Source organism: Nematostella vectensis, chromosome 7, assembly GCF_932526225.1.
Source record: "Nematostella vectensis chromosome 7, jaNemVect1.1, whole genome shotgun sequence".
Lineage (NCBI taxonomy): Eukaryota > Metazoa > Cnidaria > Anthozoa > Actiniaria > Edwardsiidae > Nematostella > Nematostella vectensis.
In genome coordinates, this window is record NC_064040.1 from 6,470,403 (window position 1) to 6,482,893 (window position 12,491).

General features: G+C 40.4%; 2 protein-coding genes across 2 annotated transcripts; both read right to left on the reverse strand.

Annotated features, from left to right (window-relative positions):
- Nucleotides 1–325: 325 nt before the first annotated feature.
- LOC5520840 (melanocyte-stimulating hormone receptor) lies at nucleotides 326–2,071 on the reverse strand. The gene has a single exon (XM_032365844.2). The coding sequence runs from the start codon at nucleotides 1,595–1,597 to the stop codon at nucleotides 578–580; it is 1,020 nt and encodes a 339-aa protein (XP_032221735.2). The 5' UTR covers nucleotides 1,598–2,071; the 3' UTR covers nucleotides 326–577.
- A 1,419-nt stretch (nucleotides 2,072–3,490) lies between these two features.
- LOC5520841 (E3 ubiquitin-protein ligase rnf8) lies at nucleotides 3,491–12,424 on the reverse strand. The gene is made up of 5 exons (XM_032365869.2): nucleotides 12,175–12,424; nucleotides 8,923–10,057; nucleotides 6,009–6,094; nucleotides 4,303–4,474; nucleotides 3,491–3,833 (listed from the first exon to the last, which is right to left on the reverse strand). Exons 1-5 carry the CDS (start codon nucleotides 12,397–12,399, stop codon nucleotides 3,790–3,792), a joined length of 1,662 nt encoding a protein of 553 aa, XP_032221760.2. The 5' UTR covers nucleotides 12,400–12,424; the 3' UTR covers nucleotides 3,491–3,789.
- Between the last annotated feature and the right edge of the window lie 67 nt (nucleotides 12,425–12,491).

Genomic DNA, 12,491 nt, shown 5'->3' on the forward strand with positions numbered 1-12,491 from the left:
TAAGTACTTCCCCTTCTTTGTCATTAGACATTGTCCTGTCAAGATTCTTTTAACTTTTCCATTTGCTCCCAAAGCGAAGGTTTCAATGTGCCGTCCATTTCCGAATTATAGGTAACAGCTCGTCGGATTTTATATCAGTTCGACAAAGATTAAAGGGAATTAAGTGCCCTAATTGTCAATTCTTTATCAGTCTAGTGAGTGCGAAATAAAAAAAGACACACGAAAAGCTTGATTAGTCTAGGTCCTACTGTATTTGTCAGTGTTTTATCAAAACAGGTAGCATTCTCGGGTAGTGCTAAAGTATTTTAATGTGTATTTTTTTTTACTGGTGAGTGTTTTTGCAAAGTAATTGCAAATTGTGTTGGCGACAGGGCTGGCGAGAGGGCGACATCACAGAGTACCCGCGCGATGATAAAAAAACTAAGTCGCATAGTTATACACCATTTCCAACATTAACAACCCAATTCTACGGCAGTGCTGGCTCCGCTATAAATCAAATATTTTTGGTATTGTGTATTGTTCCATAAATAAAGGTTGTCCCCTTGATAAGTGATCGCTTAAGAGAGGTACCACTGTCTTATTGTCTCGGTCGTACTTTAGGGTTCGCCCTGATTTGCGAAGTAATATTATTACCACTATGAGCACTGTTAGTAGAACCGGCCAACGCATCAACCGGAACCCCCCGGAACACAGCTTTGATGCTTCGGCAATAGACGGGTATTCGCCACATATAGAGCAACGGATTGAATACGGAATTCATATAAAGGAATGGGATGGAAAGATGGTAGCATGCAAGGTACCACCTGGTTGCTAGGCAACTTGGACACGTGGTGCCCACCCAGTAGAACGCGTACCAAGGGCAATAGGATAAGACGAACCCAACCAAGATGCAGAAAGACGTTATTGTGAGTTGTCTTTCACGCCGGTTGTGGCGTTGTTGGATACGCTGTTCCTCTGTTGAGTTTGTGAGTGATTGCGTTATTTTCCTCTGCCTTACGAGTTTGTAATAAATTCCACAATATGCGAAGAAAACAACGACAAGAGGTGCGACGAAGAACACGTAAAGCTCGATCGTGTTGTAAGTTGCTTCTCTGAGACCTGAAACCTCAAGAAAGTTTCCAAAGAAGCACCCAACCCAAATTAATGCACACACAGAGAACATTTTAACGGTACTGACGTTGCTACGGTAAAAGAAAGGCAGAGCAATGGCGATTAATCTTTCGCAAGAGAACACTGTAATTATATACATGCTGCTCCACACGGTGAACTGTGAGACCAGTTTTGTGAGTATTACTCCTTTAACCATAAAAGGCGGAGACCCGAGGATCAGCCGTACATGGAACACCCCAACGTACACGCTCGTCACGGCGCCTGTTATGAAGTCTGTTACACTCAGGCAGCCAACGAGAACTGCAGTCTTGTTGCGAAAGCAACGAAGAGGGTCCTTAGCGATCGTTAACAACAGGCAGCCATTGGTGAGGACGGCCAGAAAGCCAACAATGAAAAGAATAACCGCTGCAGCCAGGAACACAGTGTTCTTGAAGTCAACGGGGACGCTTCTTAGAGTCACGTCCAGTTGTTTCTCTTCCTCAGGCATAGTAGATGCGATCTATGCGGCAAAACACTCATAACCAGGATTTTAATATTTCTTCCGCTTTGTTTATTCTTGAAAGCAAACATACGGCTTCCTCAAACATAGGGCAATGTCTTGTGTAATGATCTCTTGTTTGACAGAGTTTGTTTGACAGCAATTGTTTGTTTTTGTCAAAATGATTTGGTGTAAATTGGTAAAATAAAAATAGAGAACTTCTCTTTCAAAGATGATCATACGAAGCTTACCAAAGTTTAAGGGCATTTCAATATATCCATCTTCACATTCTCAGTTCGACCTAGACAAAGCCTATGGTTTGCAATTGGAGCGTGCTTGTTTACTAGTGATGCTGTTTCTGGGGCCAGCGCGCTATAAAGATCAGACAGGAAAAGAACTAAAAGCCCTCACAATGCGGTAATAGTGCGGCAACTTTGATATCTAAAAATACACTATTAAGCTCTCCGTGCAGCCTCCTGTAAACAGAAACGCGAAGGGAATACACCTGCGTTTTGTTTACTGCCTTCAACGGTGGACCTTACCTATGTATGACATCTATGCGTTCTTTCAATAATCGCACAGCTTCGTAGACTAGAGTATGCCTGATTAAAAAGAGTATACAAGAAAGAGGATAAAACTCATTCTGCATTATCCATCAATTAACCAGGCTTTAACTTTAATTGTTTCAATACCACTTTGTTTGAATAAGCGGCATAATCATCTTAAAAAAATAAATTGAACTTATTCACACGGTAGATATAAATTGCTTTGAACCTTATATTTTTTCATTCGCTATATTACACAAGGGTTAACGTGGTTTTCAAGGGTTAACGTGGTTTTTAGCTACAATACTCTGTCTTTGTTCTGTTCTCTTTTGTGGGGTCCTTTGCGTTGTGTAAGATTGCAAAAAGTCTAATATAATATAATGGCTATGTGCATCTTCATGCTGCGTGATTAAAAAAAACATTTTGAGAGCCCTTTAGATCACAAAACAACCGCACAGAACATTAACAGGCGCGTGCCAAGGATTGGCTGACTTGGGGGGTGGGGGGATGCGATGTCAAAGGTACGTATATAAGTGTAATATTTTACGATACTTCCCAACGAGAAATGAACGCCATTGCTTTATCAATCAAAGGGGGCACATTCGCCCCAGCGCCCCTTGACCTTCGCACGCGCCACAGGATTCCCAATATCCGAAGACAAAACATCTTAGATTAAACAGACTGAGAGCAGGCTAGCAGGCTAAACAGAGTAGCAAAATATGCCAAATTACGCCTATTTTGATAAGTAAGCCACATCTTTAATTAAACACCAAAGTTTTAATCAGAATACTCAAATTTTACACATTTTCCTTATACAACTTTATATTGAAAATTACCTTTGACGTATTATTGTTCTTACATCTATATACAGAAATATCATAGAAATATCATTACAGATGCTTTGACTAATGATCGTTATGTACAAACACCATTACGGCAATCTCTCAGCTTTTTGACTTCCGTTCATAGTCTAGTGATAAAGACTTGCAAATTAAACTACGCTAGATATACCCCGCAGCCTAAGCTTTTCCTGAGAGCAACTTATCCTGACATATCACATCCGAGTGGATTTGTCATTTCTCTCTCTCTCTCTGAATGGCCCAAGTCAGGTATGTCCCCAACATCTAACGCTGACAACATCTAACTGGAAGCTGCGTTGCATTTACATATAAGTGATAGAACTAATTATCACGCCCAAGGAACCCGCTACCACGTGTATCTGGTCACACACCTGAGCACTCCTCGTTTAACGACCGTTTATTGCGCACCCCTCTCCCCCAGAAGAAACCCTGGCTAAGGGTCTGAGCTCTTTGATTTATCGACCCTTGATTATGTACCCCCCCCCCCCCCCCCCTCAGAGGAAACCTGACTACGCGCCTGAGCACTCTTTATGCAACCCCCTCCCCCAAGGGGAACAACGGCTACGCACCTGAGCACTCTTTATGTACCCCCTCCCCCAAGAGGAACATACCTTTGCGCCTGAGCACTCTTTATTTACTGACCCTTGCTTATGCACCCCCTCCCCCATGGAAACATGCCTACGCAATGGGCATTCTCGATTCCAAGAAACTCGATTATGTACTGTTCTAAAGACGACCACGGCCAATAAGACCAAATTGCGCTATTTACACTAGGGTGCCTGTGCTGTTCTACCGGTCATCGCCGATATGGGCAGCTTCTTGCCCAGTGCCCTCGCATCCCTTAACGAGAAAAGAACAAGGGTAAGTAAAAATCTAGGAAGTTTTGTTAAGAAAACAGAGTTGCTTTGGATGAAATTTGCTGTATATCGCAATTAAGGGGGAGGTTATGCAATCAACTGAATAAACCCCCCATGCAAAAGGTTCCGCCAATGCCCTAAGAAAATCCCCGAGTGAACCTCCGAGTACGCGAATTTCCGATCGAAATTGTTAGATGAGTTTTCACCCCTATAACGTTGTGAAAACACAAGGAAACTGGTGGATATTTCTGCCATGCGCAATTTCTAGTGCCCCCTGGCTCGAACGACGATTTAGTTATACAACAACTGTCATATTTTTGGTTCTCGCAGTGTACGCGACCATTCAAAATAGAGCCACCCGCGACTGAGGAGAAAATTCAGGTCGAGACTATCAAGACTAGTAGTAAAAAGGGCGTGCTCCCTGGTGCATGAACCCATTGAAAAGGACTCACCACAGTGAAAGCAGAGTCCGGTGTATCTGTTCCCGTACGCCGGAGGCCTGTGCGAGTACTGGTTCCTGTAGTCATGGTAGTGCGTCACTCGTTCGTACACCTCGTTATGCCTGGAGTTATTGCCACGCAAGTAAGAGTTGTGGATACGACGAGGCTCAACCCAAACGTCAACCTGATGATGAAACAAAATATTGCGTAAGCGGCGACGTTAAAACACTAGGGGCTCATATGTATGAGCCCATGACATCACTTAAATTGAGATTCGACCTACGTAGCTTACACCCCTGCGACCACGACTAAATTTGAGTCTTTGTGCACGGGAAGAGCTAAACTTAAAGCCCCGACCAGACAGCGTCATCGTTGGTCAGAATTGCACGGTCTCGTAGAGCCCTAACACATTGCATGCTACAGGCTGGATAAAAGGACCTCCTCCTTAGTAAGCCAGATCCAACACAAGGCTATGCACGAGCTAGATCCTGGGACCCTTTCCACAGTAAGCCACGGCCTGGCAATATGGACAGCACAAGCTTGAACCAGGGACCCACTCCACACAGTCAAACCCAGCACAAGGTACTGAACAAGCTGGATCTAGGGACGCATTCGACAATGAGTCAAACCCAGCACAAGGTACTGAACACACTGGATCAAGGAACCCACTCCACAATGAGTCAAACTCAACACAAGGTACCGCACAAGCTGGATCAAGAGACCCACTCCACAATGAGTCAAACCCAACATAATATACGGCCCAAACTGGATCAAGGGACCCCCTGCACAGCGTATAGTAAACACCTGCGTTATAGGGATCTACAGATGAAGAACCTACAGCTGAAACTTCTCATTTTAAGTACCCTTTTTATAAGAACCTTATCAGCCTGGTGTGGGAGAATAGGTTCTAATCAATCTGAACTCAGCAAATATTTGACTACTAGTGACTATTATTGTTTGGTGTATATGAAAAAATAAGAACCAATTTTAAGAACTTAGACAGCCTGATTTGTCAAAGGGTACACCGCTTTATAAGAACCGCCAGGTATTTCTAATTCTAGGTCCTTTGACGGGATGTTTACTGTAAATGAACTCAAGCACTAGGTAATGTTCAAGCTAGATGCTGAGATCTCCTCCACATCTCGCCACGCGCTACAAATTGGATAGAGGGACCCTCTCCTCCGTGAGCCAAAACCACCACAAGGCAACGCACAAGTGGGATCCAGAACCCCCTTCATAGTGAGAAACGCACTAACAAATTCTACGAAAAAAGATTAAGTGAGCTCCTCCACTATGAGCAACGCCCAAACGCCATGCACCGCAAGCTGGATACAGGGGGATCCAATTACAGTAAGCCACGCCCTAACACATTGTACGACACAAGTTTGATTGAGGGTCTTTGAGGGTAAAAATACAGTAAGTTAACGGTGCAAAGGGAAATCGATTTTGGGTTGAGTTAGCGAGAGGTTCGAATTATCATGAGTCAACTGTATACACTAAAAATCCATGCAAACAACAGCCCATGTACATCGTTAGCGTAGCTTCACTGGGTTGACCACAACACAGGAGAAACCTAAACAGCAACGTACAACCATGAAATTAGTGATATCCCAACAATGCTCGCGTACCAAGAAAGTAATAACCTCTTTGAACAAAGCCCCGTAAGAACGCTACGGCATCACAGTATAAACTGTTGTGCTGAGCCACCCCAGACGTACCTCGTTGTTGACTCTCACGTGCCGCCTTTCGGGTTCTTCATTCAACACGATCGGGGTTCTCTGGGATCCTGAAGATTGAGCTAACTCTGTTGAGAACAATGGATACTGAGCAAAAAACGTACCGTTGCCAGAATAAAACCCACAGAGCCTTAATTAATATAAACCAAAAAGATCTATGAATAAAGTTATTTCTTATTAACATAAGGAACAGGCTAATGGAATGGTGGGGCAAAGCAAAAGAACAACAACAAAATAAGGGCAAATCAGACAGTTGCAGAGAAAGTTATGCGTGGATGCGAGAAATAATGATTGGCACACACCCCTAGGATTCCGTCGTGTTCGGAAGTGCGCTCTAGCATTTGTACGCCGATTCGCTGTTGAAAGTAATGTGAATGGAGTAGCTTGATTCAGGCACCCTTATGACAAACTTCGCCTGGTAGTTTCTTGATGTTACGGAACACCAGCACCAGAAACACAATGGAACAAAATCCCAAAACAAAGACCTTAGAACGAGACAATGAAATACAAAGGCAAAGGCCTTGAGCGCCAAAAACGAAGCTCTCCGTAACACCAAGGAATACCTGAAAACCGAACCTGTCGTCGTGGTAAAATCAATGTCAATCAAATAGTACGATGCTTGCATCTTTTATTGGCTAACTTAGGAAACCTAACAGGTTGGCCACGGTAAAGTCAATGTCGTCAAATAGTACAATTCTCGCATTCTTATTGCCTAACTCTCAAAAACTGTCAAGATGGCCACGGTATAGCGTCGGACTATACGGATTTGCAAAGAGTCATGATAGTACAATTCTCGCATTCTTATTGCCCAACTCTTAAAAACTGTCAAGATGGCCACGGTATAGCGTCGGACTATACGGATTTGCAAAGAGTCATGACACGTCATTCGTAAAAGGTTTTTCAACTTTCTGTGATTCATAATAGTAGAAACATAGAGCTTCATCGAGACTAGAAAACCATAACAAGAATTGCACTTCATATTGTTTCTGTATTTGTCCTTGACTGAGGAGCCTCTATAAATATCCTATTATAAAGAATGCTGTTTTCAAGCATTCCCTGAAGAATCCGGCAAAGCCGAATATAATTATAATTTTATACATAACCTGAACGATAATAAGCTACTTACGTTACGAACAAGAAATTAGACAAGTGAAGTTAATTACACGCACTTCTTTAATGGAAACGCGATGAGCGACATGCGCTTCTTGAGAAACTATTATTTAAACCAAAACATATAAGGCGCTGAAAGAAAAGATATTATCAAAATAACAAACAATGCAAATGCATTCGTGACATTTGTTGCAGAAATAAACATGGTGAACGTTTTGCATAAAAATCTGAAGAAAATAATATTGGTTAGGTTTTATAACAAAAAAATCAAAACAAATTGATGCTGGAAGAAACATCATCAAAGAAAGCAAACGCAAAAGGTATAAGAAAAGATTATCATTGACGATGATGGAGAATCTCTTTTTACATCCAGAATTATTTTTATCTACAGACGGTGAAAGAAAGGACGATAAAAATCTAAATCAAACATTGTAAGTGTATTATTTTTGAAGGGTAAACTCACGTTTTGAACGAACACTTAGCATGGTTACAGTTGCCAATCCTGCTGCGATCGATGTCTTCTTCAACAATTTCCTTTAGTAGACAGACTCCCAACTCGTTAACATACAGTGCAGCAGCACTTATCATTGCTTACCGTAAAGAAGCACACCGATATGTCTTGGTCTCACTTATTCTATCTTTTATACTAGGTAGCGAAGGGAAACACAGGTCTCGTACAATGTCAGATGCTCGAATTACGAGCACTGAAACACGTTTTTATTGTTCCCCTTCTAAGATAGGATATGCTTTATCTTAGCACTATCCTCTGAAGGCAGCCAATAAACTCACATCCCTCCTAAGTTTGGGAATAAACTTGCTTATACATTTTGGTCTACATATGGCAACACTAAAGTTAAACTCATATACACGTACAAATCTTGTAAAGAACATGCAAACAATTGAACGGCTCAATACCCGGAATTTGTAGCTTTATTGCACCAAATTCGATGTAGAATAAGGTTAAGGAAATTCCATCCTAATGCAGGAAAGGTAAACAATGGAAGTTGTTTTGTCGTTTTTTATTGTTGTTTAGTCATGTCAGGAGTTTTTCTTTGCACCATGCACCAGCTGCCAATAACCTTATCGCAAATAATACCTAAACCAGCTATCGATTCCATAACATGTCTGGTATAAAAAAACACTTAAAAACATACCACTTCAGCCAAGGTATGGGATCGATCTATGATATTCTCGAGTCGGTATTAAACATAACACAGTTCGGACATCAGACCAATTAAAAACAATCTAAAGAAATAAAACAACAAAAACTAAAACGACGAATCGGAGTTGAAAGTTCTAGTCAGCTATTCAAAGAATTCGTCAGTTTGATAAATTTCTTTAGATATATTATTTTCTGTATAAATCTGTTCTTTAATGTACTGTTTCTAATCTTACAGTACATTTCTCTCCAATCTCCACTCAATAATCTCTATCGAGGTCTAATTGGACGTTAATTTTCTTCTAACAGGTTTTTGGCAGCACGAGACAAATCTCGCTATTTTTCATCGAGCGGTTTGAATCATCTTACAGTACGTTAAATGTTAACATATCTCTTCTCTAGTACAAAAGCATCTGCATGACATTCCAAATCTTTTGGCTGGCAGCAATCCTTTCTGTGGTCGAACGCAATAACGGTACCAATAAAACACACCTTAAACTCAGACTTTTGGAGCAGAATTCACCAACAATACTTTCTTCTTCGGAGGTTATAAAATGTCGAAATTTAAAAACCCTAGTATAGGGTAGCACTAGTCAACGATAACCACGTAGCAAGGTAAACTATTACCTCTACTCTTCTCTGCCCGTTCCTCCATAACCGCCCGCCGCCGCTCTTTGGACGCCACATCCATCGAATCCACCATCTTAGCTATGGCATTGTCAAGAACGATGGAGCGGACTGGCTGGCTTTGGACAGCACAACGGCAAATAGGACATGTGTTCCGTTTTCGCAACCACGACTGTAGACAATATTCGCAAAAAGAGTGTGAACAAGTGAGAGTGGTAGCGCGAATAAAGAGCTCTTGACAAACGATGCAGCTAAATTCGTCCTCCATTTCCTCGACCACAGATTTCCTCGCTTCCTCCTCTGCTTTCTTGGTAACTTCCATTTGCTTCAGTAGTTCTCGATCTTTTTTTTCCATCAAGCTTTGTAGCTCTTGCACGCTAGTGACTAGTCTCTTTTCATTTTCCTCAAGATCTTTTAGTTTTTCCGTTGCACTCTTGTGAATGCTGAGCTCCTGCTGGAGCTCTTTCTGTTGAGCTTCCTTCTCAGCTATGACTTTCTCAAGATCTGCCTTTTGGGCCAAAAGTTTCTCTTCTAGTTCTTTATCTTTAAGTTCCAGTTTCTGGTTTAGCTCATTCTGAAGTTTTTCCTCGACTTTGTGCTTTTCCTTTATAAGTAACTCCTTCTGAGTCTCTAGCTCTTCACTTAGCATCTCTTCCTTTTCCTTGGGAGACTTTTCAAGAAGTTCTTTTAGGCTCCTTTCTAGATCCTCTTTTTCGTTTTCTAAAGAAGCTTTCTGACGCAAAAGTTCACTTTCCATTACAGATTCTTTTCTTTTTAGCTCCTCTAGAACTTTTTCATAAACCTTTTCTTTTTCCTCCAAGTTATTATTCAGTATCTTGATTTTCTGTTCTGCAGCTTTGATTTTTTCATCATGACTACAACTTGGAGTTTCCCTATGCACATTACTCCGGTCGCTTTCAGATAAAACCTTGCGTTGCTTGTTAGGTATAGCCTCACTAGCTGTGCTGGGTTCAGCCTGCCTTTTCTTAGGTTTTGACATACTTTCCAAGACGTATTCAAACTCAGGATGTCCTGAATTGACAGCAACACCTAACGTTATTTTATCTCCAATGCTTAAAGGCTCTGGCGAGTTTACAGGTATCTTGCGCCCGTTGATAAAAACACCATTTAGACTCTGAAAAAAAAGAAATTAATTTCTATTATGTATTTGCCAAGCATTTAAAATAGTTATTGGAAACCTAAAAGTAAGAGCACTATAGTCAAATATGCTGTGGGTCCTTCAAGGATTTTGAATGACAAAAGCCATTAGCAATTTAGCTATTGGAAATTTGCAGAAAATAGAAAAAATGCAATAATCAGAAAGAGTAAATTGTGGAAATGTAGTGTGCTAAAACACTCTGCTTAAATAAATATATCAATATCTTGTATGGGCAGGGCTTGAAAGTGAAAAAAAAAATAGTCCTGAAGTCGCCCATAGTTTCAGTCATTGTATTTTATTGTTTTCAAAATCTAGACAAAAATTGAATTATAGAAAATAATTTAAGACTTTTACAATATACGAGGAGGCTGGTATAACATTTGTTGGAAAAAAAATTAATCAATACCTTAAAATGTGAAATGACTCATACAGGCATAAGGTCCAGAATTTGTGCCGCATGCTACTTTTTCTTTTAATTCTTTCTCTGTAAAACTTCTAGAATCTTGTAAGTTTTATTTTTTTTATCTACAATAACAAGAAATGGCAAATGATAGCCATCTAATAATGGCATACATCGTAAGTTGTGTTAAGCAAACCCTTTTACTGCACTGAAAAGTGTTGCAATGTCTACGATTGGATGAATTATTTTTCTCAATGCAAAAAGACAAATTTTAAGATGAAAAAAAAGGAAGAAAAATAAGAACCACCCACATGCTCTCGGGGGAGAAATCACCACCAGACCAGGGACACAAGATTGATTTTATGTGGCCTTATTTCTAGGCCAGAAGAAGCAAACTGCTTTAATCAATAAAAAGTTGTTAATTTATACCAGGAAGAAGAGAAAAGATTAGGTGTATATAAAACAAATAGTATACACTGAACAGACACACCAAAACACAGCTAAAAACATTTGGAAAGTACACTAGGGGCCATACAGTGCTTGTTGCTGCTTAGTATTTTTTATATAGAATATGAAATTTAAAACCCTTTGTATGTTAATATGTACAATCAGAGTGTTACACTGAGAAGCATTGATAGCGGTTTCTGCTAACAGGTCTTGGGTTTGGCCATGAATCTCGCTTTTTTGCAGCTATGTAAAAATAGAAATCTATTAAGAACGAGCAATTTGATTCGAGACTGGTAGTGCGGGTTTCGTCAGCGTAAATAACTTATTCTTGCTATATTGGTGTGATTCCAGTACAAAGGTTACTTTAAAATATATGCAAATCTCGACAAAGAATTGGCTTCTGGATAAATTATCAGTTTATTTCGAAACCGTTTCAGAGCGAAATCGAAGATCACACTGAAAATATGAATGGAAAAATAAACAGAACATATATAGTTAGAAGCCCAGAAATATTACTAGATAGATTCAGACGTTTGCTCCCAAGTTTACGAGCAATATTTTTAGCAAATTATCATTCTTTTTTGCACCGATAAACTCTCTCAGAATCTGTCGCAAATTTTCACTGAAGAGAGCGTAGAGATGCTCCAAAACAATTTCACTTACTAAAGTTCGCTTTCACGATTACCAGCTTCTTCCACAAACCAAGGAACACGTTCACGAGAGAAATAAAGAAAGCTTTTGAGCCACTTATCAAGGTCTTGTTTGAATTATTTTCTCTTTCGTAGTCAGCTGACTAAAGATGTAAACAAATGTGCATAAATATTCATAGAGAAAAAACAGGCCACAACCAGTTTTTAAAATACCCTACCTATGGAATCGCAAGAAGAGAAAAAGGCACTTCAAGATGGCGGACGCTGGATCTGCCTTGTGTTTCTAACAAAATCGTTATTAAAACGATTCACTGAAAAATATTCCTTGATACATCATATAGCATTGAGGTATTGAAAAAGATTTAGGCGAACGTCAATATTTAAAGAAAATTCTCGTTTCAAGTTGTCATGTAACTTGAAACTGGAAGGGGCCTTGCTTCAATTCTAGTGCGACATCAGTCGCTACTTTTAGGCGTTTCTGTAATACTTTATAACGAAGTCAATACAATAAAGTCGCCAAACTAGAGAAGAAGTGTAGACGTGACCTTAAAGTGAACAGGTCTCTGCAATCAGGACGACATTTTCGTAAACCTTACCTCATGATCAACTATGGTCCATTCACCCGCCGAATACGCTACTGTCGCATGCTTACGAGAGACCATTAGCGGAGTTTGTTTTGATAAGAGACGGACATTTGTCTCAGTTGAAATCACCCTACCAAATGTAAGGGGTTTGTCTTTTAGGAGCAAAATGGTATTAGGACAAACCGGGTCGTTTTTACCACCGACTGGAACGGTTTTTCGGAGGCACTCGAAGGCCATTGCGCGTTTTGGTTTGTTGTTATTCAATTGCGCATGCTCAAAGATTTGGCTCATTACCAGCCAATCAGAAGTGGGCTTTTGCTTTGGCAAAT

Excerpts from the sequence above, each read along its gene's own strand:
- LOC5520840 (XM_032365844.2), bottom strand. The coding sequence starts at position 1,597 with ATGCCTGAGGAAGAGAAACAACTGGACGTGACTCTAAGAAGCGTCCCC.
- LOC5520841 (XM_032365869.2), bottom strand. The coding sequence starts at position 12,399 with ATGGCCTTCGAGTGCCTCCGAAAAACCGTTCCAGTCGGTGGTAAAAAC. Across the intron at positions 4,475-6,008 it reads ACGTGAGAGTCAACAACGAG|GTTGACGTTTGGGTTGAGCC; the intron begins GTACGTCTGGGG and ends TTTCATCATCAG. Across the intron at positions 3,834-4,302 it reads CGGACTCTGCTTTCACTGTG|GGATGCGAGGGCACTGGGCA; the intron begins GTGAGTCCTTTT and ends TTTCTCGTTAAG.